Raw genomic sequence first — 24,491 nt, 5'->3', positions numbered from 1 at the left:
AGAATGAAACATCTCGATATTCATCATAAACAATTCAAATTTTTATTCAAATGAAATATCAAACACTTATAAATAATTTGTTTAATTTTAAATGTACTTATATTATCTTTTGAGCATACAATAAGGGATTAATACTGGTTTCTGCATACGCTCTCAGTGGTTCTACTGATATTATGAACTAATTTAATGATTTATTTACTTTTCAGTACTGCAAAGAAAATAATATGAATTATTTCGTAAATGTTTATAATATTACTTTTAGCAAACTGCTTTTTTGGCCAGTTAAGCTACTGATTCGAAAAAGTCTTTAAGTGACCCACAATAAACTACATGTAAAGTGATGGTGTAAATGTAGCTATTTCAGAGACAGTTTGTTACTCGTTTCCTTATATAATCTTCGTACTGTTGATGCCACACAACCAAATTTAAACATGTTATTTACCTTTATTTGCAACTTCAGTCGAACCTCATTATGGCGAGTCAGTCGAACTAGATGGGACTGGTAAAAAAAATTCGAGATATCCGAGTATACGAGATATCAAGGGTAATATACTCGAAGTATAAGTGTTTGGGACTTATAAATCACTTTGGCATATCCATTGTATTCGAGATATTGGTGTTCGAGATACCGAAGTTCAACTGTAAGTTGTATAATGTAATTCGAAATACGCTAATTGACTGTAGTAGATGATCAGATAGGTACATGCATCCATTAGCAATGTTTATAATAATACTGTTGAAATAAACAGTAAAACAAGGAAAGTGTTATAGAATAATGAGACACTCAGCAAAATTGACAGTTCAAAACACCATATTAATGTCTTTGATGCCAGCTGTATCTTGCCTTTGAATAATGTATGATTATACCGTAGTAATATTGAACTTGTTTTCTAATCGATAAACAATTTCTGTTTTGTTAAATCTGTATTCTTGTTTTTATTTTTCTTATTACTATAAGAATCCAAAAAGCAGAGATATGCTTTATGTTTACAATGGATGAAATAGCTACAATAAAAATTATGTAACCTCCTCAGTGCTCTTGGATGAGTGTTGATGTATTAAAAATTAAAATCAAACGAATCCAAACGAACTATTTACAATTCTCTAATATAATTCTCTATTATTGGTCCAGAGATAGCGATTTTAACATTTCAGAATCTACACGAATCAAGAAACGCTCCAACATATTTGTTATATCTGGTGCAGTGTCTAAAGCAAAGAAAACACTTGTTGTAATTTTCAATTTTTGAAATAGATATAAAAAAGGTAGGTGATATCTTGTTTATTCACACCATGAAAAATAAGCATAGAGGGTAAAGGGTCATATTTACCACAATTCAATAAACGGATAAATATACACAAACTTTTCCAGAAAGAATTTAAAAGCTTTAAATTAAGATTTTAATTATTTACCTTTTAAATATTCCCATTACCTCATGTTCTGTAGATTTCCCTTTAGGATGCATACGCGTGTCCCTGTCATCGTGATTGTACATAACAAATGTTAAAATACAAATCACGAAATACAAATGTCCAACTTGCAACAAAGGAGATATGAATCAAAAATTGGCACCAAAACTCGATAAGTCAACCAAATGATAGTAACAGATTATAATCAATTAAACTTACTTTAATAAATTCAATAAACAACGCATTAAGGTAGGAATCTTCTCGTTTTCAAGCATACTTCATATATTAAGAAATTCTTGAAATTCTGACGCAGTCAAACATATTATCTAACCAAAAGATTTTATCGTTTTAATGATTTTTTCCATTCTGTTTTTGCATAATGATCAGGTCAAGGTCACTACCTTTTTCTTCAACTTGAATGATGATAAACACAAATGTAGTTATTTGCAGTTACGTAGACATTTGTTTAAGGTATGAAGTTGAAATTCTTCGATGAAATAATAGAAGATCAGAATGCTTATCTGCTACTATTAAATTGGAATAAATATAAAAACCTAGATTGATATTGCTCGCATTTCCTCTATTTTTCTTTAATTTGAAGATATTTTGATTATTTTTTAATGCTTCCAATATCAAAATATTTTTTATTTTTACATATTATGAAGACTTTATATTAAGATATAAAGAGGGTGGGTGGATGAGATAGCGGAATGCCATTCGGTTTAGTCGTAAATACCAATTTGAATTTGTTTTTTTCCCCAATTAAATATATTGAAATATATTATAATACAAGTTTGCAAAAGCACAATTTCTAACTATATTCAGTTTTTGGTATAATTAACAAACGATAAGAAAAAAAAATTTGTTTTGAATTTTGGTGTTATCGAACCCACAACCTAAAAACATAGTTATATAAGGTTAGCGAATGTCTGGTACTGTAATCACTAAGCCATAGTCACAACAAAGTAAGTTGTTAAAGTATTATTGGGTAAAGGCAATTTAAGTTTGTGAAAATGAAGGGCTCTTTCAAGGAGAGATAATAAAGATTTATTGAAAATTTGTTGATATTTTTTAAAAAAAATCTTCTTATCAAAAACCATTGGGTCAGGAAAGCTGAAACTTGTTTGGAAGCATCCTTAGATAATGCACATTCAAGTTTGTTTAAATCATGGTCCACGGGTAAGGTGTGGCCACAATGGGGGGGGGGTCAAATTTTTACATAAGAATATATAGAGTTAGTCTTTAAAAATCTTCTCCTCTAAAACCATTGGCCAGAAAAGCTGAAACTTTTTTTGAAGTATCCTCAGATAGTGTAGATTCAATTTTGTTCAAATCATGGTCCCCAAGGGTAAGATGAGGCCCCAATGGTGGGGGGGGGGGGTCAAAGTTTTACATAAGAATATATAAAGTCAATCTTTAGAAATCTTCTTCTTAAAACCATTTGGTCCAGAAAGCTGAATCTTTTTTGGAAGTATATTCAGACAGTGTAAATTCAAGTTTGTTCAAATCATGGTCTCCAGGGGTAAGGTGGGGCCACAATCGGGGTCAAATTTTTACATAGGAATATATAGAGAATTTTTAAAAAAAAAATCTTCTACTCAGAACACATTAGTCAGAAAAGCTGAAACTTGTGTGAAGTATCCTCAGGTAGAGTAGATTCTAGTTTGTTCAATTCATGATTCCCGGGCTAGGGTTGGGGCACAGTAAGGATGGGTTTAATTTTGAAGGGAGGAATATGTGGAGAAAATGTTAAAAAACACATTGTCTTAGAAAAGGTGCAACTTTAGTGAAAGCAACCATAGATAGTGTAAATTAAAAATTTGGCCAAATCATATTATTTAGGAGTTGGGTCGGGCCACATTGGGGGGGGGGGGGGGTCCAGTTTTACAAAGGAAAACGTTTTAGGTTCACAAAGCTCCAATGTAATAATGTATGGTCTTACTTATAAGGAAGCATTTTGACATATTAATGATTCTGTAAAATTGTTTAGGACTTTGGCCCATGGACAATTGTTGGGCTTCAAAAGTTTGATAAAGGTTTATATCCCATTTGATTAAGATCATCTTGAGAATTGTTCTGCTCAATATGTGAAATGACTATAAAATCATCCTGTGACAAAAAGGGCTCAATAAATCATTTTTTAAAATACAGGTTGTGTTATACTACATTGTCTAGATATTTTGTATATGACTCCATAAAGCTGATTTGATGGTGTCAATTTTGCTCGGGTGAGCAATGTGGCCCATGGGCCTCTTGTTGTTGATTGAAATCGGTTTGTTTTTTTAATTAGACCTTATCTAGACTATGCGAAAAATATGGAGCGCAGACTCATTATATTAAGAAAAGGCCTTGAAATTATAAAAATGACACTGTTTGGAGGTTTTGATAGGTAAACGCCTTTTTGTGTCAACATACTAGCATTCGTATTAAACATCTAAAATATCAGATATATTGATATTTTAACTCTAGAATCTTATAAGTCTGTGTAAAGGCATTTTATACGCCTTATCCACCCATCTTCTTTGTAGGCAATCTGGAAGATCTCATTAATTTTACAAAAAACAATTCCACCAATTATAAGTATTGTTTACAGGAAGTGAAAAAATGAAAAAAAAATTGCTGCTTAATCAATTTTAAAGGCCTTCTGAAACTTAATAATGAGGCCGGTAACCTTTTTGTTTATTTCGATCATGAGATTTTATCAAATAAACATTCTCAGTAAAAGGTTTATATGAAGGTTATTCATTTCCCCCTGCATGTCTCTGTTCTTTGACGCATAAAAGCCACATCGCTGCTGGTGACTGGGTCAATGTTTATACAGAGTTGATAAAACTAGGTCAATGTTTATACAGAGTTAATAAATCTTGTTAAGAAAATTATGACTGGATGTGAAACAAAATTATGACTGTACTAAAGTCTTTTATGTACGAAAGCCGAGAAGGATCATTCGAGATTCGAGATTCAAAATACGAGATTCGAAATACGAGATTCGAGATTCGAAATTCGAGATTCAATATCTAAATTAACCAATCAAATCATGGATCTGAAACCTGTATCCTAGCAACATCAAACTGTTCTAAATAAAGATCATTCGTACATGCTCTTTCCTACAAATAAATGTCTTAATAGCTCTTATATAGTGGTTATAACATGATTAAATAAACATTGATGAATTAACCCCACACAGTATAAACAATTAAATTAGAAATAACATTGTTGGCTTTGCGAATCTAAGTGGTTTTGTTTGCCCTGTATGTATTTCCCCACGAACAATTTTAACCCGAAGTGTATTCGCCCCAAATGTGTAAAAATCGGCTCGCGAAGAAAGATATGTTTAATCTAAATGTTTTAGCTATGAAACGAACTCAATGAAATAATCGACATGTCAAAATATAGGTTATGATAAAGTTTTAAACCATAGAAGATATAATGATTTACAACCTCAAAGACAAAAATCCAGATAAGAATAGTGTATTGTAGGGTATGGCAATGCCATTGTCGATATGAGAGAGAGAGACAGAGAGAGAGAGAGAGAGAGAGAGAGAGAGACAGACAGACAGACAGACAGACAGACACAGAGAGAGTTTTGTAGTGTCAAATTCAGTTTTGATTTAGAATTTAAAATTGATTTGATTTGTTACAAGCATATATAAAAGACAATAATTAAGCCTCTAAAAGGAGAAAAGAGAGGAGGTAGCTAGGGTAGGGCAGACCAACTAGCAAGCTTTAACGGTGTTAGCGCACCAGTGATTTACATCGACTCTCTCTCTCTCTCTCTCTCTCTCTCTCTCTCTCTCTCTCTCTCTCATCACCTAGCATTTCCTTTTCCGTGAGGGGGTTTGGGGTATTTGTGATGTCTTACATTAGCTAGCGAAAATGATAAAAAAAACATGAAATTTTCTTTAAATTGTGTGCGGATGTTGTACTCCAATAATCTGTTTTCAGTATATACATTTCAAGAGGGGGGGGGGGGGCTATAAAGTCCTAATTAGTTTGCCAGTTATTCTGTCCCCACTTTGTTTTCTCTTCGTTTTCCAGGTTTTTTTTATTTGGCTCGGCAAATTAATATAAAACTTTTTGTAGAGCTCCATAACGATGCACTGTAGATAAATTATGAGTAGTTTTACTTTTGATAAACAGGTACATATCCGTACTTGATTTTTAATTTGACTCTTATAATCGGATTTAATATTCCAATAAATATAGGGTAGGAAAGAGTAGACGGGACTTTTTTGCGCATATCCTACTGTACCATTCATTCAACACAGGTACATGTATTAGCACTCATCGAGTTCGACTTGCTTTCCTTTTTTTCATCCACTGGATTTAAAGCTATTAATTTTTGAAAATATTTTGAATTTATGGCCTGATTATATATAAATAAGAGCTGCGCTGGTGCATCTATTTACCTAAATGGACCAAAATATAACCAAATAAAACTAAAAAAATTTGTCAAAATTAGTTTTAAACGTACGACTCTTTTTCAATTCTAATCGGGTATGTCCTTTAGAAAAATCTTGAACCACACACATTTTAGCAAATAAAACGACAATTGTTTCATTTTTTTATGGGGAGGGAGGTGGTGCCGGTAAAGGACATGTATTGCTTGTGGCAGTTGTGCTATACTCTCATTTGTTTTAATAAGTAATACTACATATTGATATAAAATGAAAGTTTCAAATTACACTGTACATAGCTTCTATCATGCATTTTGACCCGTGCGATAGTTTAAAACAATTTTCAAAGCATTTAATGTAATTCAACCGATCATTTTTGAAATTTAATTTTCTGGATACCCGCCTGATACGTCCGCCTTCTTGTATATTAGAATTACATGTACGTTGACCATATGTACACATTAACTTAATCGGCTATGTTATGGGACGATGACATTTTTTATCAATGTTTTTGCAGGATATGTAACAAATAACAGTCTATTTGTTGGTTTTTGCACTGATTATTTGAGATAATTTGCCGCCATCTTTTATGCATTCCACACACCACTCACAGTTTCTTTATTTGGTGTTCTGTGTGTATGGCGACAAATTGGTAAATTTGCACCACTCACCCCTTGTAGCTTCATCCTGATTACATTTGATCTGGCTAAGTGTAATGTAGTAGTATATTAAATACACACATCTTTGTTTGCAGTGCTTATTTACATCCTTATAGATTTACTTACAAAAAAAGTAAACATTTGTATGACTTATATGTTATTATTGTCAATTTTGGTGCGGGGGGGGGGGGTAGGAAACTACAGAGAAACTTAACTTGGCTGTGAAACATATGCTTTAATCTTTCTTATTGATATATCAATGAATGAATTATAACAAAATACATGTACAACAATTAATTTTGAAATATTCATGCACAATCAAATTTTTAAAAAGTTTTACTGTTCTCTGCACAAGAAATCGGCAATGTGAACAAATTGGCACCCTATCATCCCTACCTTTAATTGTAGAGAGTAGGTATCCTTCTATATTGAAAACAATTCCAAAAGTAAGACTCATAATAAGTTGTTTACTGAGGAAAAGGAAAAAAAATTGTATTTATTAATAGTTCCGTATAATGTGATAATATCTCAATGATTTGTTTATAATCATAGTACTAGTGTATCACTGTATGCATACATAAAAACGGTTAGTAATGCTTATATTTATTAGTGAAACAGGACAGGTTATTAATATTTAGATTATTTAGATACATGTACTAATCTTCATGCGGGGATGTAGAAAGGAGGGGGTCAGGGGATCTGGACCCCCTCCTCGGGAAAATTGGAGCTTATCAAATTTACATAGTAAAATTTTTTGGCCTAGGACCCCCTACAGAAAAAATTAGCTACGCTTATGAAGTTCTCTACCATAACCGCATTTTTACACAAAAAGGGCGAATAAACCCGGGTTTTAAACTATTACTGGTGGTGAAATACCCCAGGGTTCAAACGCATCAGGTGAAAATGCACCAGGGCAAACAAAATCACTTAGATCCGCGAAGCACACTGCATTATTACTAGTCTACTTAGATATTCTGTGGAAAAGTAAATACACATAATTATTTAGTTAGGTAGGGAGAAGTGAACATAGCATTTATTAAGAGCTATAAAGACATTTATTTGTAGGAAAGAGCATGTACGAATGATCTTTATTTAGAACAGTTTGATGTTGCTAGGATACAGGTTTCAGATCCATGATTTGATTGGTTAATTTAGATATTGAATCTCGAATTTCGAATCTAGAATCTCGTATTTCGAATCTCGTATTTCGAATCTCGAATCTCGAATGATCCTTCTCGGCTTTCGTATTTATGAGAGGACAAGGACTCAAATTATTTCTATTACTGACCTTAAGATAACTATATATCATTTGTGAAAAAGTTGGATAGATAATCTGTAAAATATGAAACAATCGCTTTCCAGATGTTTGAACGGGGATGTTGCAGTCAGTGATTAGTGTTTACATAAATAAAATGCTGTTTGTAGATTTCAAATAAATATGAAAGGGTAATTTCATTTTCTCGAAGGGGTTTCTTAATGTACTGTTACTTTTTATTTAAAATCTTTCTCTCTGGTTTTTTTTCCTTAGACTAGATCTGACGATAAATAGCTCGGTTAATGTTGTTAGAAGATAACAGATTTAAGAATGCATCATTCTAAGATACAAAAAACCCTCAATAAACCTTGTTTCAAAATGACAACTATTTACACCAAGTTCAAGTTTCAACTTAATTTTGATATTACATTTTAACACTGTTACTAAGCGTGTGTAAAAATGCAATGTGTCTCACTGACGTCAGCATTGGTGCTGCCCTCTCTTAAATGCTTAGAGATATCCCAACAGGGAGGTATTGATTTTAACAATATGGCAACGCCCTTCGATTGCAAGAATAAGTTATTCTTTATGATATATCTTCTTACTGAGGAAAGCTGTCCCTAAATGGCTTTTGAGAAATCTAGATGATTAGGGCCACATAATTTTTTTTATCTCGTAATTACAAGAAAAGATCTCGGTATTACGAGAAAAAATCTCCTAATTACTAGATCTTTTCTCGTAATTACACGATAATTAATTCGTACTTACGAAAAAAATCTCGTTATTACGAGAAAAGATCTCGTTATAACGAGAAAAGATCCTGATATTACGAGTTAATTATCTCGTAATTACGAAAAAGATCTCGTAATTACAAGTATTTGTTTTTGTATGTATTTATTAAACACAATACATTTGGATGCGAGATAATACCTCCGCAGAGGCTCTCTAGATATACATCATCTGGGATGCCAGGCCCCACGGATCAGTTATGCAATTCAACGGTATAAATGAATCATACATCTATATGTTATGTACAAAGTATATGATTTCTTCAGTATTTATAATTGTATTTTTTTAAGCGTAATTAGACGTAAATATGAAATAACACATTGTAATACAAGTAATAGTAAAGTAAAATAAGAGTACTATTCGGGGAGGTATCATTCAGTCAATTGATAAAATGTTTGTATCAATATTATGCATATATTTGTAGAACATACCTGTTCAATAAATTATTTTTAGCAATAAATATACAATCGGAACATAAAGCAAATATGCGGCAGGACTAGCAACATCACACAGTCCAAACTTGCCTACCGCACATTTGTGAAGAGGGGCAGGTCTCCCTCTTGTACATTACAATAGTACATTAATAAAGTTTACAATATATCATATACTATTTGATTAGTTTTCAAGAATGCTAAAGTTTAAATTTGCACATTTTGATTTTTTTACAGTAAAATACAATTGCATTAGCGCATTTTAAAAACCCCCCCAAAAACAGCTCATATCCTCAGATGACACATGTTCGTTTAAGATTCAACGTTTCATTTTATATTTGTAAATTTTGCATGCAATGAATGACAAAGTGATGTCTAAGATAAACGTATATTTGTTGCTCGTGAAAATAGAGACAATGACAATCAATTTCCATGTAACAGCAATATTTAGTATAAGAGAAATTTTCCGCCAAAGTGGCATTATCAAGTCACACTCGTAGATTAGATGTTTTATATTTTCTGGCTTATTGCAATTATTACACTTCCTATTAATGTTTTTATCCCATTTACTAACCGCTAGATTCGTGGTCAACAAGTTGTGAAGTAATTTATAATTAAACTCTGATACAGATTTATCAAATAATGCCCAAATCTTGTTTTTGTAGATTGCATTTAAGTACTACTTGTCTATTTGGAATTCCTTACACCATATATTTTCCATAATAGGTTTTGGGGATTTCTTGTTTATAAGAATACTGTAGAATTTAGACTTTTTATTTAAAGTATCTTTTAGCTTTCATTCAAAAATAGAAATGTAACTTAGTGAGCGAATTCGTGAAAACATATGTTTTTATTGAACCAGATATTTTGATAAGCAAAATTGGTTAATGAAATACCTTTCCATTCATTAAAGGCCACACGGACCTCTTTATATAACACATGGAGGGGGTTTGATTTAAATTCTTCGTATTTTGTAATGCTTGAATTGATCAATCAAAGTACTGAAGAACTGACGGGAGTTGATTTTATCGATGTTTATTTATTTTAAAATCAATGATATGTTAATTTGCATGACAAGTACAGGTAGTTTCTAATCTGTATTTGAATTACGCACATTTTTATAATATGAATTTTCGGACTTTTTCGACACAAGAATGTTGATAAAACCCCATATGAATCATGTTAAGTAATATTTAAAGATAGAATTAATTCAATCAACCTCTGTATCAGTGATTGAAATATTTCTGGAAAATTTATGGATCCAAGCAATATTGAACTCTAGTCTCGTTCAACCAAACGCTCGGCTCTCGCCGTTAATCTCCGACATGCAAGAGAGACTCTCTGCTTGTCGGAGATTTACGGAGACAGCTGAGCGTTGAGTTGAACGAGACTATAATGAACTCTGGCGTAAGAATACATACGACTACAAAAAATATCTAAATTGTTCGTATCATTTAAAATATATTTTTAATCTATTTTCAAGGTAAATATAAATAAGTTTCCTTGAAAAACAATGCTTTAGCGTACATTATATTGAATTTATCAATTATTTTCAAGAACTAAGTCTTGTCAGCGGCGATGATTTGTCCAAACACTGTTTCACTTTCAGTTTGTCAGAGTAACTGCATAGGAGAGTTGATTAAAATCTACTTCCAAAATGGAATATTGATATTATGTTTAACTACACAAGCGTTTTAAAAGAGTGAAGATAGACTACTTCTATTTTGAATAATTTTCGAAACCCATGAAGCTTTTATAGCTTTGAGTTTTGATGCAAAGTCTGTAATACCAATGCCGCCTTCATTTATGTTTCTAATTAAGGTATAACGCTTGATGCGCTCTCGATTTCCCCAAATAAAGGAGAGAATTATTTTATTAATACTCTTTATGAAAGATTGTTCAGGGTTTTCTAAAATAGTAGCCGTGTACAAGACCTTGGAGATTAAAACAGAATTTATACGCTGGCATTTTCCAAAAACAGTTAATTTTCTACTTCGCCAAGAGTCAAGTATTTTTTCAAATTCCTAAAGTTTACATAATAAGTTTCTTTCTTTATTTTCGGTTTTATTATGCCCAATATATATACCATGACATTTAATTGTTTCAAAATTAATTTTTATACCTTTAAGAGTTGTTTCGCCTTCCATAGTATGTTTAAGCGCCCCTAAAGGAATACATTCCGTCTTTGATAATTCAACTTTGTTCCTGATACAGATCCAAAGTTTTCAATATTTTTGACAACTTGTTTAAGGGATTCTATGTCCTTAATATCTCGTAATTACGAAAAAAGATCTCGTTATTACGAGTTAATTATCTCGGAATTACGAGAAAAGATATCGTTATTACGAGGAAAGATCTATATAAAATGATCCGTTTATGAATAGACTCTTTAGGTCGACTGGTTCACCCTAATTCCATTTTTTTCTTTCCAGGAACGTTAATTTAATTTTGATTGATTTTTGAAAACAATAATTACATATTAATTCCTAGATGAAATGATCAGGTTTGAGATTTTTTCTTTTATGAATTAGTGTAATTTTACTTTCAACTTATATATTACAATTCCAATCCAAAGTAAATTTATACCAGATAGTCCGAGTCGTAAAATACAATTCTATTAGTTAGTCAGGGATATACCGATTTTATATCAAATTATGTGTACGCTTTAAAACGATGATTATGCTAAGCATGTGTATGATTATAGACATTACAGTAGTTCATACACTTTACTTTAGAACATTGATACGCGCCATTTCACATAGATCTTTTCTCGTAATAACGAGATCTTTTTTCGTAATAACAAGATCTTTTCTCGTAATTACGAGATCTTTTCTCGTAGTAACGAGATAATTAACTCGAAATAACGAGATCTTTTCTCGTTATTACGAGATACTTTCTCGTAATTACGAGATAATTAACTCGTAATAACAAGATCTTTTCTCGTAATAGCGAGATAATTAACTCATTAAAACGAGATCTTTTCTCATAATAACGAGATAATTAACTCGTAATAACGAGATCTTTTCTCGTCATAACGAGATTATTTTTTCTAGTTATAACGATATAATTAACTCGTAATAACGAGATCTTATCTCGTAATTACGAGATAAAAATATTTTTGATGTGGCCCTATTCGTTTTTCGTAATATACATCAAACTGACAAATTTGAGTCCTGGATTATTTTTTCATGTTCACTTCCTTTTAAGTGGTGGAGATTGATCCAACAGACACTCTAATTAAAATTTTAAAAAATGTCATAGAGCGTCCACTGCCCATTGTTACTTTAGATTTAATTTCATCTACTCACAGGCAGAAAATAAAGTTCCTTAAAAGAAATATTCAAATTCGTCTATCCCGAATCATGTCCCTCCATATAGCCACAACTACTAAATTTAGGGCCTTAATAAGAATGGTTAAAGCACCCCTGCGTTTTATTTCTCTTAAGAAATGTAACAAATCATTAATACTCAGGTTTTTTTTTTTTGGTATGATGTACATGTACAATGATAAATATTTGGCAGGTACATTGATTTTAGTTTTCCCGTTATCTTAAGTCCTAAGAGATGAATGGTGTATAATGTAGTTTTCAGTATAATATTTCCTTCATTTTCTAGTATACAAAATGATTAATACAACATTTGATCGAGAATGGTTTAGTACTATGATATCAGTACATGTAAAACGCACAAAAGGCAACGTCGGAGAAAGACTAGTTAAAATAGGATTCAAAATAAATCAGGTGACCTAGCAAGTTAGAGATGATAGTTACCCTGTATTTGGTAGTTTTACAACTATAAGCACAGATAAGAAAAACGTTTACAGAATGTACACATATATCGTTTTTGGTTTGGTTTTTGTCTGTTTTGATAGGACAGCTTAGGAAAAGGACCCCTCGATTACTATAGCAGTATGAAAAGACGTATTCAGGTTGATCACCAACTAATATAAACTGATGTAGAGTCGTACGCTAATTCTACAGATGGCTGCTTTTATAATTGTTCTGTTATTGATGCACTGCAGTTGGCATTTCTGCGATTGTTGTCCCACTGGTAAGAACAAATCTATTAATTCTCAATTAGTCCTGTAATAAACATTGATTTTTTTCATATGTATTGAGTATATACATATTTTTAAGATCAGTACTTCATATATTAATCTGATACCAATTTTGTAAGTATATTGATTGTAAAATGGAAGAAAAACAAACATAAAAACAATCAATCGCAATTGTCTACCTTATCCAAATCACAAATTTTGTAAATATGTTTTTAAAACATCAGATAAAATGAGAATAGTTATATCATGTGCACATACTTCTATAAAAAATGTTGATATTCTTTTCTAGATGAAACAAAACATCCCATGTTTTTGATGTCAATTGATTCATTTGGCGGAATTATCCTACCAAATATCAATAGTTCAGATACATGTATCTGTGACAATACCGGCTGTAACAATACCTGCTGTCAAAATGATAGAGTGTACTGGACCTACTCTAATAAAGACGTGTATGGAATGCAAGGAAATGGCACGCTCGGAGAAATGTTCAACGTTTTGAGAGACGATTACCTAGGAAAAGAATATGTTGCTTCGGTGTATCTAGATGTGTCTGGTCAGAGTTTTTTGGGGGTAGGCAATCCTAACTCTAACGCGGTCACAGTGGACATTATTCTACCACAAGTAAACCAAAACTCTCTCGTAAAATGCGAAAACGAATCTGTCACACTGAATCTTCAGCCGTTCGAAGCCAGAACCTTGAGTTTTAATTGCGATATCACCGGAGCTCACATCACAGGATCTGACAATATCATAGTCTATGTGGCAACGTTCTCATTAATTGCACCAAACTCTGCTTCAAATCTTCAATTTATGATTGAACAACTAATTCCAATCAACCAGTGGGGGACGTTTTATGCAGTTGTGCCTTACGGCCAAAACGCATACGGAGATGTAATCTCTGTCGTTACATCACAGCCGGATACATTTGTCCATATTCTGGGATACGACTTTATAACTGTCTCAAACAAATATGAGAGCATTCGAAGACGAATAGATGGTAAAAGGCCGATAACTGTCAGGTCTTCTAAACCAGTTGGTGTGACACAGTTCTCATTAAACATGAATGGCAAAAATGCGATGAGCATCTGCATTTCAGTTACCACAGACACTAACAGGGAAGCTCTCACTACTGGTGGACCATTCTTTTATAATTATCTAAGATATGCCTTAAGCGAAAACGTTACAGAGGATAATCTTCCTCTTTCACGATTCGTCGCAAACAGACAGGATAACTTTCCGACATCTGATATATTTGGCTGTAGTGTGTACAGAGAAAATACACTCTATTTTGGTGGAACCTTTTGTGGGTATTTACAGAACACTGCAAACGTATGTCCTTTTTATAAGTTCATATTTTGGCTATCAAAATGAATATATAGAATTTTCAAGATATAAAACCACATATATAATTTAATAGAAAGCTTGTAATAGAACTAATTTATCGGTTTAAAAAAAAACGTATCTATATTACTATATTAAACTGAATAACAGACTAAAATTTTTGGGCTTTGATACCGAGAAATCGTACTGTCTTATGTTTTAAATATATTTTAAACATCATTGGTACTTGAAGATTACCAATCTGTTTTTATTCTTTCTCAATCAAGCTTCGCTTATTAATATTCAGCGAAAATTTCTTTAAATAATCCGGAAATCATCTGGATTTTTTTAATAAATTTTACATTCTTGCGCATGCGCATTACATTCTCGCTAAATCACGGGAAGCTCTTTAGTTTATGTTTCCACATTATCACATTTGCATGGATAAACTCAAAAGCGATAATAGAAATACGTGTAAATTTTCATTAGAAATTTGCTATATATTCTCTTCACTAAAGAGAATACAGGAAATAACTCTATCTCAGTGTATTAAATATGAAAAAATCCCGAGAGTTCTGAGTGTCAACATGGTGTTTAAATTTGAAGCGAGTAAAAAACGTTGGTAAAAAAGTGTTGAATTCTTCATCAATATGAATTAAATTTTTAGATTAAAGGTATTGACAGCCTCAAAATGGTTTGTTATGAATAATTTGACTGTTATTTTAAATGCAGCTTCATTATTTTTCTCCAAAATCGTTTCGGAACGATTCTGCAATTTGTTGCAACATTACGGATGTAAGGGAGGCGTTTTAATTGTGGTGAAAGCCTGTCTTGAGACAGTTAGATTATTCTAACTAAGCAGAGTGTACTGAAAATATTAGCATAATTGTATTCTTAAAGCTTGGTTTTGTAAATGTTAACAATACAGTGTGTCGATGTATCTATTTCATAAATGTCCGATATCATATATGTCAACCCGTTCACGCACGGGTGAAAGACTAGTTTAGAAAATAATTCGATATCAAGGACAATGGAAATGGCAGGTACATCTAAGTTATATATACGTTTTACTGTCAATGGGTACATAACTTCAAAAGTCACTTTTAAGTATCTACCGACAGTACTAAAATAAAGTATACCCTATAACGGGGTCTGTCTGCAAGTTTATTTTTTTGAAAAAAGGTAACTACTGATTCAAATTTACAGAGCAGCAACCGCGATTGGCCAAGGATGGATCCGGGAGACGGTAAAGATAACGATGGAGATGGCAGTATAGACGAAGACGACTGTTGTATGTTGAACTGTTATATTCACATTTCAAAACATATCTGTAAAGAAACAGCAGTCTTATTTTGATATTAGCTGAATATGTTCTTGTTTACAAAGGAATTGACTATTATGAAAATATAAAATTTATCAATATTCCATATCACTGCATTAGTATACACTTGTCTTAGTATGGAGATTTCGATACAACAGAGCATTTACCAATAATGTTACCAAGGTTGTTTAAAAAGATAAAATAGATGCTAATCTTTTTTTTATTTCCAGGCACGTAGAATTGTTTTTTAAAGTGTGTATGTGTGTGTGTGTGTGTGGGGGGGGGGGGGGGGCAATGGGCAGGGCGGATTTATTCGAATTCTTTATTTCTTAGAATCATTTTATGACAAAATATATGAAATAAGATATTTTTTTGATAAAAGTATCTTTGTCTGAATTATCTTGTTACCTATTAAGCACATAAAATTGTATTTCTTTAGGGGAGTCACAGAGGAATATGCATTGCTTATACTTTATCATTTGATTTATTATTATTTCAATATTTCTTTACTTTTTAGAATAAAGAGAGATCTCTCTGTCTGGTTAAATTAAACTTGTGTTTGATGTTTTTGTTTTAGACAGCAATTTTGAACCGAACGCACGTAAGTAGTTCTGAGATTTAAACAAACACTAAGCAAATTAAAATAGAATTGAATATTATAATCATACTATAAGATCATAGTATTCTTATTTATTCACATTTAAACAAAATAACCAAACTTTGTTTATTTGAAGACGATAGATGAAATGCTTAATTAACATACAGGGTAATTGAGGATATATTGTAGAACAAATATTTTTTATGATGTATTTTGAAATTGCATAGAATATGATTTAGTAATTTTAATTGTAATGACTATTATGCTATAACTGTTTTGTATCCGACAACTTGTCATGAATCATCGCAAAAAAAAAAAAAAAATACCAAACAACAATGGTAATGAATGTGTTTTTGATCGCTAATGATAATTAATTCAATATATTTATCATCAAGTTCTAACATTATATATATTAATACATATCAATATCCACGATCATCAGGCCGTCTTAAATTATGTGATAAACTAATAATTATATTATTAAACCTTTCAGACGTCCAGGACTGCCGCAAAGAAGGTATGTTAAAATTGTTCTTCCTATTCAAAAAACATAAAACTGGCGCATTCAGCTACACGTAAAAAACCAAATGTTTCTTTTATCAACCTTTCTTACGGAACTTGCTTGCCATGACAACACTATTATTTCATATTTGCAGGCGGCGCTGGTTCAGCAATGGAATATTTCATTATACCAGTAAATACTTTGGCAGAGACAGTCACTGCAGTATGCTGTCGGTCTATGTCAACGTCGCTGAATACAATTTTATGCGTGAATAAGTCAGCCAACACAGATACTTGGGAAGCTGAAATCGATAAAACCAATGTTTTTCATTTTAAACATGTAAGCATAAACAATCCGTTGATAATACAAAGTACTTCTTCAAGCAAGTTACATTTGATGTGTAATTATGTATGTGTATCGAATTACGTTGACTGCTCGAACTCGTTTTATGTTCCTCCTGTTAATATGTTGGGTTCAAGATACATAGCCAGTGTACCCCCGTGTCCTGACGGATCCTCAACCTGCGAGAGCAAATGCTCTATCGCTCAAGTATTCAACAATACTTTGTTTGGCTATGCAAAGAACCTTGCTCCTAGTAATATCCGATTGTTGAACAACGAGATCATTACCGAGTCTATAAAAAATGGAAACTTCATTGAATCGGAATATCCTATAGCAGTACTATGTCATTCCATGATAGCTGATAACTCCAACAGCTATCTAGTACAATTTTTACTTCCTCTTGACATAGCTGGTTCCACTTACAATTTATTGAAGACAGACTATCTCGTTGATGAAAAGCTGTATGTATGGGCAACAGATAGCTACACTTTTGTTAACTTTATTGAATATGATGCATCAACCTTAACGAATGTCTCTCAGCATATGTTGATCCAATATGCAGGCGACAACATCATGATCGACTTATCTTCGGATGAAAACGGTGCTCTCTACTCAATAACAACCGACAAACCCGTTAATGTTATCGCCCATGTTAAGCGAAATTCATCTTATCAATTTGGTCAGAGTACTCCGTACAATTGGCATGGCTACAACATTGTTCCCGTACCCTCTTCGTCCAATGTTGACCCTCCAACAGACGGGACTGTAACAAAGCAAATTGTGTCGGGGATCACCTACCATCATATTTCAAACTATGGATGGCCCCACCGTTCGAATTTTATAAAAGAAGACAGAAATAAGGTAATTTAAGACAAAACATTTTCCTTTGAATGAAAAGCTGAAATTGAAAAAAGTCACAAAACATGATTTTGATAAACTCTAATGTCTTAATGTGCATGTATCTCCTGTTTGAGCAATATGACAATTACTGATCAATGTAATACAGTGAAATCGCCAATTCCTGGTCACGGTAGATTGTTTCGTTGATATTTTGTTTAGTTGTTAAGTTTTTATTTTATACATATTATATATATTTTGAAATTATAATTTTCGAGCTATTAAGAATTCATTTGATTATTAAAAATAAATTCTTGAAAACAATATTCACAGAGGTATTCAAACAAGGCATGGCCTCCCCACTTTTGAATCATTTTTTTTCATTTCCGGGTCATGTCACTTCAAGGTCTCTGTAAAGTTGGGGACTTGTTTTGGAGCACTTTTTTAAGAATTAATTTCAGGTTTTTAAAATAATTAGCTGCACTGAAAAACAAATTGCCACTCTTTAAAACCATTTATAATTAAAACCACTGACACACAAGTAACATGAAGTGACCCAGAATGAAACAATCATTGTGTGGTGTTAGGTTAAATAAATGCAAAGAAAATAACGAACAAAATGAATATAATGTCGACAGACCGGCATTGAAAATTTCATTCAATTAACCACGCTGCAGCGGAAATCATAGAAGTAGCAGATCGAAGATGAATGAAAACCTTCATCTCGAATGCCCTTGATTTTTAATTCTTTTATCGTATCGTCTGTAAATGTTTACATTTATTTTTTCGTGATCAAGTGTGGAGAGACGCAAATTTCGTGTTCAATGTATTCATGACAGTTGCGATCCATATTAGGACCTAATTTTTCTAACCTTAAATATCCATCATTTATTAAATAGTCTGCATTGAAGGGTAGAAAAAAAATTTACCGAGAGAAATTTTCAAAATATTATTAACTAAGCAGTAATTGATGAATGAAGATTGCATTAAGGTTTATGGAGACAAGCACATTTTATTCAAATAAAAAAGTAATCACTAAGAATATCAATAAATGCGACGGTGGAAAGGTGCATTTAATCATTAGAATTACAAAAAACTATCGAAAATGAATTTTTTACCCTTTGAATTTTATGATTAAAAGCAAAGGGGGCAAATCTTCAAGGACAGGAAAAGGTAATTTATTAGGACACATTCTGCTCTTACATAATGATACTTAAACATCGAAATTATGTCAAAGTATACTGAGTATTAATCCCCCACATATCTGTTTGCCTCCAAATTCATTGAATCTTGGGCTATTATGGATCAGATACCTTATTAATATGACAGGAAACTTCGAAACTTTGAGAAATAACCTGGAACTCGAGAAGACGCACATTTGCTTACATTACATAATGTTCTAAATGTATATAAGCTTACATTACATAATGTTCTAAATTTTTGTCCAAACAAAACAATTTATTCAAACATTTGTAATTAAAAAAAAAAGATTTGAATTAAGGATTAATAACAGCTATATCTGATAAAAAAAAATGGCCATAATCGCCATTAAAATATACAAGATAAAAAAAAAAAAAATATATATATATATATATATATATATATATATATATATATATATATATATATATATATATATATATATATAAAACAGAATGCGACAGTCCAAATTAAATAAATTGTTTACTGTTAGCGCTTTCAGCCATGTCGGCTCTTCAGACAGTTATACAAAATTAATTTTGTATAACTGTCTGAAGAGCCGACATGGCTGAAAGCGCTAACAGTAAACAATTTATTTAATTTGGACTGTCGCATTCTGTTTTATTTATTTAAGTATTTTTTGCTGTACCAAGGCTTTATTTATCTACATATATATATATATATATATATATATATATATATATTAGCTTATTATAGGCATATACATATTGGATGCAATTGTTTCCAGCCTGTTCTGAACCCAAACCAAGAACCCGGTGATGGCATAGATAACGACAAGGATGGTCTAGTTGATGAAGAGTACTGTGGGTTCCTGTCAGAAGGTGAATTACAGTAATATATTAAATATATTACTCTTCATTTTAAGATTTAAATTCATGATTATTCTCTTTTACTTATATGGTAAGTTTATAAAAGGCCAGAAACAGATGTCATTTTTTAAAAAAAAAACAGTATGCCTTTTTTTGCAATGATATAACATGCAGAGATTTCCATTGCATCTGTGTCCTACTTTAGACCAGACGTGTTAACCTCTACCAAACTGAATAACAGGGCAAATGTTATATGCCTACGCGATGTTTTTACCAGATTTGAGATCATGTTCAAACCGTTTTGTTTCTAACAGAGAATGACTCTATACTAGATTATTCAAATAAATTACGTTTGTTATCTTTTAACAAGAATATCCCGTAGAATGGAACACCTTACACGATATTGACCTCGACGGATCTTACAATGAAGATTGCATGGGTAATGTTTGGATTCACAGCTATCAGCGAAGTATTGAAAACTTACAATTAATTACAATTAATAAGTGAATCAAGTAAAGAAAAAAAAAAATTTGTACAGGATGTGGAGGTGGTCAGAAGCTCGAACCCATGCTGTTCTGTACTCTTTGTGACCTAGGGACATTCAGGACAAACCAGTCAAAAATAGATAAATGCATACCTTGTGGAGAGAATTTGACGACATTTGAAAATGGATCCGTCTCCCAAGACCAGTGTGTCGGTACGTCTGAAGTTTTTTACCACTCATATAGGAAAATGAAAGTGTAGCTTAACAAAGACAACTCTTTGATTGAATAAGCATTTGTTTTACACATTTAACAGGATCATATTGCATCATCATCATCATCATCATCATCATCATCATTATCAATTTTAAGAAGGTTCGTAGTTTTTATTCACTTCAGAGCTAGACACATTATTGTTGTGCATGACGCTGCAGAATTCACTAAACTGAAATCATTAAGGATATAAACGAGTTTTAAGGTCGACAATGAAATATAAATAACTAATGAATGCTCACTGTTTTGTTCAATATCAATGTAGTTTGTACAAATGCTAAGGAAAATTTCAACATGAAGCCAAAACTTCTAGCTGAAATTCAACACCGCCCATCGTTGCATACGTTTGTCTTTCTAATTTATCTGCTTAACAAATGTAGTTACATGTAAAATGGGCACATTTATTCGAGAATTAATTCATCCAAGTTCAAAAAGATCGTAATAATATAATCTTTTTATAAGTTACTGTTTCACAAAAAAGAATCACACAATATGTTATTTTTTTATACCCTTATTGTAAAATGTTATAGCAAGGCCATTCAAATTTTGGAACAATTATTCAAATGAGTTTAATTGATCCATCAATTTTTTACCACGCGCCATAACTCATTTAAGTTAATTGTTTGAAAGCTAATAAAACTATTTTTTTTTAATCAATAGCTTTAAGTGCTTTTAAACTTATGTAGAACTTTGAATATGCTTGGGAACATTCGAAGTTGTGTAGAAAGTTTTAACCAATATCAATAATCGTCATGCCTTCCGGTTATGATTTTGTCCAGCACAATGCGAAGAAGGCATGGAACTTAACAATGGTACACTGTTGTGTGAGCCATGTCAAATTGGATTCTATAAAAATGTCTCGGCAAACGACAGCATGTTTGACATCAATGAGAGGTTTTGGTGCTTGCCCTGCCCGGATGGTCTCACAACTTATGATTTTGGAACGATTCACAACTACCAATGCATTGGTATGAATATTTTGAACAATGAAAACAAAACTAAATTTAAAAAAAAACCCTTTGAAATTTAATAATAATGCTGAATTTGTAATTGATTTCGATTTTGTTGATGAGCAAATTTAATGTGTAAAGGCAAAGGTAAATAAATTGTGCGTATTATTGTATTTCTTTGAATTCAAAATAGTGTTTTTTTTATTTTTTCCCCCAGACCACTGCATAGAAGGCATGTTTTGGAATGGCACAGTGTGTACGGAATGCCCAATAGGGTTCTATAAAGAGACATCTAGTGTTAACCAGAGTCTTTCATATGATCTGAGGTGGAATTGCACAGAATGTGACCCTGGGATGACAACGTACGGCATAGGAAGTGAGCAATGTATTGGTAGGACACGTATTTTATTAAACTTGCAATGATTGCTATCCATTCAAGTGATTTACTGTCACTTACATAACGAGGAAGCGGCAAGGGGCTTCTAAATTTGTGTTTAAGGTAGTCCATCCATAACTAAGGCGAATTTGACAATTTTGATTAATCTATACTACATCATATACGTAATCAAAACCTATTATGAGGCTGACATAAACCAAACTCGGGTGTATATATGTTATCAATTAAATGAACTTTTTGCACTTAATTTTTTTTCAAAGAGTTGTCTGCCCTCTAGGAAAATTTTAGAAAATCCCTTTCTGAAAATATGTAATGTAAACTATTTATCATTTTAGCATATTCGAAGAAAGGAAAAACTTTTGCAACTTTTTACCAAGAAAAATGTGGGAAAATTGCTTGTTCTAAAGAAATACACTTAAAAATGCATTTCTCACTTCAATGTTAACTTAAACAGATGATAAATCTATCAATATAATTTTTTTTTTTTAATTTCAAAGGTAAATCTTTATTATTTAATAAACTCCTAGAATTCACACTAAGATTTTAGTGATCGAACTTGCAATCTATTAGATATGAAATATGATAGTTATGGATGGACTACCTTAACAGTATTATCAAAAATAAAATATACACCGGGCCGGGGGATGTTATAGTGCATTTAAAAGGAAAGGTCATTATTGTCTCACTATTGTCTCGGATGTTCTCCTGATTGAGCTGCTGTGGTTTCCTGGAAAAGGAAAAGTTAAATTTCATATAAAGGCTTAAATGATATTTACTTTCAGAAAGGTAATTTGTTGATCAGTTATTTAAAAAAAAATTAAAAACAGTAAATTTATCTTTAAAATTAAAACATTTAGTTCAATGAAATAAGTTGTGCCTGTTTTTCAATGTCTTGTGACAATGGTTTTCGGGGGGGGGGGGGGGGGGGGGGTCAATTTCAACTGTTACCCTCGCAAACAGGCACTTTTTTTTTTTTATCTTCCATCTTCACTTCATATCATTTCATTACGTTTAACTCGATGAATTTCATTTTTCGTTTTCTGTTGTCACTGATTAAGCATAATCTATTTATAACAACACCGTTCTTCCGATCTGACGGAAAAACACCACTTGATTATAAAAAAAAAGATTAAAAGGTGACCATTAGAGCTATAATTCATCCTAAATAAATCAGGCAAAATTCAGTTCTTTACGTATGATATTTGAATTTGCATCTTTATGGAATCTTTTGTAAGACAGACAAAGCGGTATTCTAGAAAATCGACCACCACATAGGTGATTGACGGAAAGCAAAAACATTAGTCTCCCCGCTTTACTTTGTTGCTTAAAGTTATCATTATTTGTAATTATTGATAAAATATGTATTTTTGGCGCTATATACATTATAAATAAATGTTGCTTAATACGCGGCAATAAGAAACGAAAAAAACAAAACAAAACAAAATGAAAACAATAAGACAATTTCAAGTTATTTCTTTTGATAGCGCTTTGCACAGAAGGTATGGAACTAAACAATGTGTCAATGGTATGTGAACCTTGTGAGCTTGGATACTACAAAGGTGTCCCTGCCAATGACACCAGGTTCAGTGTGGGTGAGAGGTTTTGGTGCTTGAAGTGTCCCTTTAATAGGACCACCCGTGCTGTAGGGACTAAAGATATTGCAGGATGCATCGGTATATATCTGTCATGTTCTCATCTCTCATAACTTGTGATTAAGCTCATCAGCTTTCATCTCAAAAAAGTTCTTTAAACTCAATCTAATGCTAGTATAATTTTTTGAAAATCTTCCATCTAATTATAAGAACAGTGGTTTCTGTTAACCAGTCTTGATTAACTAATTTTGTTTTAATATGTACATATTTGAATTAAAGCATAAAAATCTTTGAATATTACAACTAATTGTTACAGTTGGATAGATACTCTGATTAATTGAGACTATTCTTTTTTTTAGTTTGATCATCACATTTTCCAAATTAATTTGACCATTAGAGAAATTCAATATTTCCCTTGTAGAAGACTGTCCGGTTGGGAAAGAGTTGAACAGTTCTAATGGACAGTGTTACCCCTGTTCTGTTGGGTTTTATAAAGACGTTGCTAGTACCGATCTGACATACCTCATGAGGAAACGTTGGCATTGTACCCCGTGCCCTTCGAATAAAACAACAACGCATATTGGAACCGTGGAAGAAACCGACTGTAGAGGTACTTAATCGGATATATTGACAGCGTTTTTATAGACAGTATCTGCTGTCTTATCCAGTAATGTCCTATTGACAAAATGAAATATATTACTATCATAAAAAGATCCTAGAGAATTTTATCTATAGTTTAAAAAAAAATAAATGATAAGTTTTCTATAATGTGTTTTGGTTTTAAAAAATATATAACGCTATTACTTAGTCTAAGTACATTGGAACATATTTGCAATGCTCTTTTAC

At 32.0% G+C, this 24,491-nt stretch overlaps 1 protein-coding gene across 1 annotated transcript in view; it reads left to right on the top strand.

The window, feature by feature from the left end:
- The window catches only part of LOC128166306 (uncharacterized), a 35,573-nt gene that overhangs the window by 3,123 nt on the left and 7,959 nt on the right, over positions 1–24,491 (top strand). Inside the window, exons 2-14 of the mRNA XM_052831398.1 lie at positions 12,813–12,991; positions 13,288–14,330; positions 15,528–15,612; positions 16,220–16,243; positions 16,734–16,757; positions 16,897–17,945; positions 19,870–19,963; positions 20,322–20,390; positions 20,490–20,648; positions 21,486–21,674; positions 21,874–22,047; positions 23,538–23,726; positions 24,067–24,255. Coding sequence (XP_052687358.1) covers positions 12,922–12,991; positions 13,288–14,330; positions 15,528–15,612; positions 16,220–16,243; positions 16,734–16,757; positions 16,897–17,945; positions 19,870–19,963; positions 20,322–20,390; positions 20,490–20,648; positions 21,486–21,674; positions 21,874–22,047; positions 23,538–23,726; positions 24,067–24,255 — 3,358 coding nt within the window. The 5' untranslated portion in view covers positions 12,813–12,921. The remainder of the gene's footprint in view (positions 1–12,812; positions 12,992–13,287; positions 14,331–15,527; positions 15,613–16,219; positions 16,244–16,733; positions 16,758–16,896; positions 17,946–19,869; positions 19,964–20,321; positions 20,391–20,489; positions 20,649–21,485; positions 21,675–21,873; positions 22,048–23,537; positions 23,727–24,066; positions 24,256–24,491) is intronic.

This window comes from Crassostrea angulata, chromosome 10, assembly GCF_025612915.1.
Source record: "Crassostrea angulata isolate pt1a10 chromosome 10, ASM2561291v2, whole genome shotgun sequence".
Lineage (NCBI taxonomy): Eukaryota > Metazoa > Mollusca > Bivalvia > Ostreida > Ostreidae > Magallana > Magallana angulata.
This window is presented reverse-complemented; position numbering and strand designations above follow the sequence as displayed.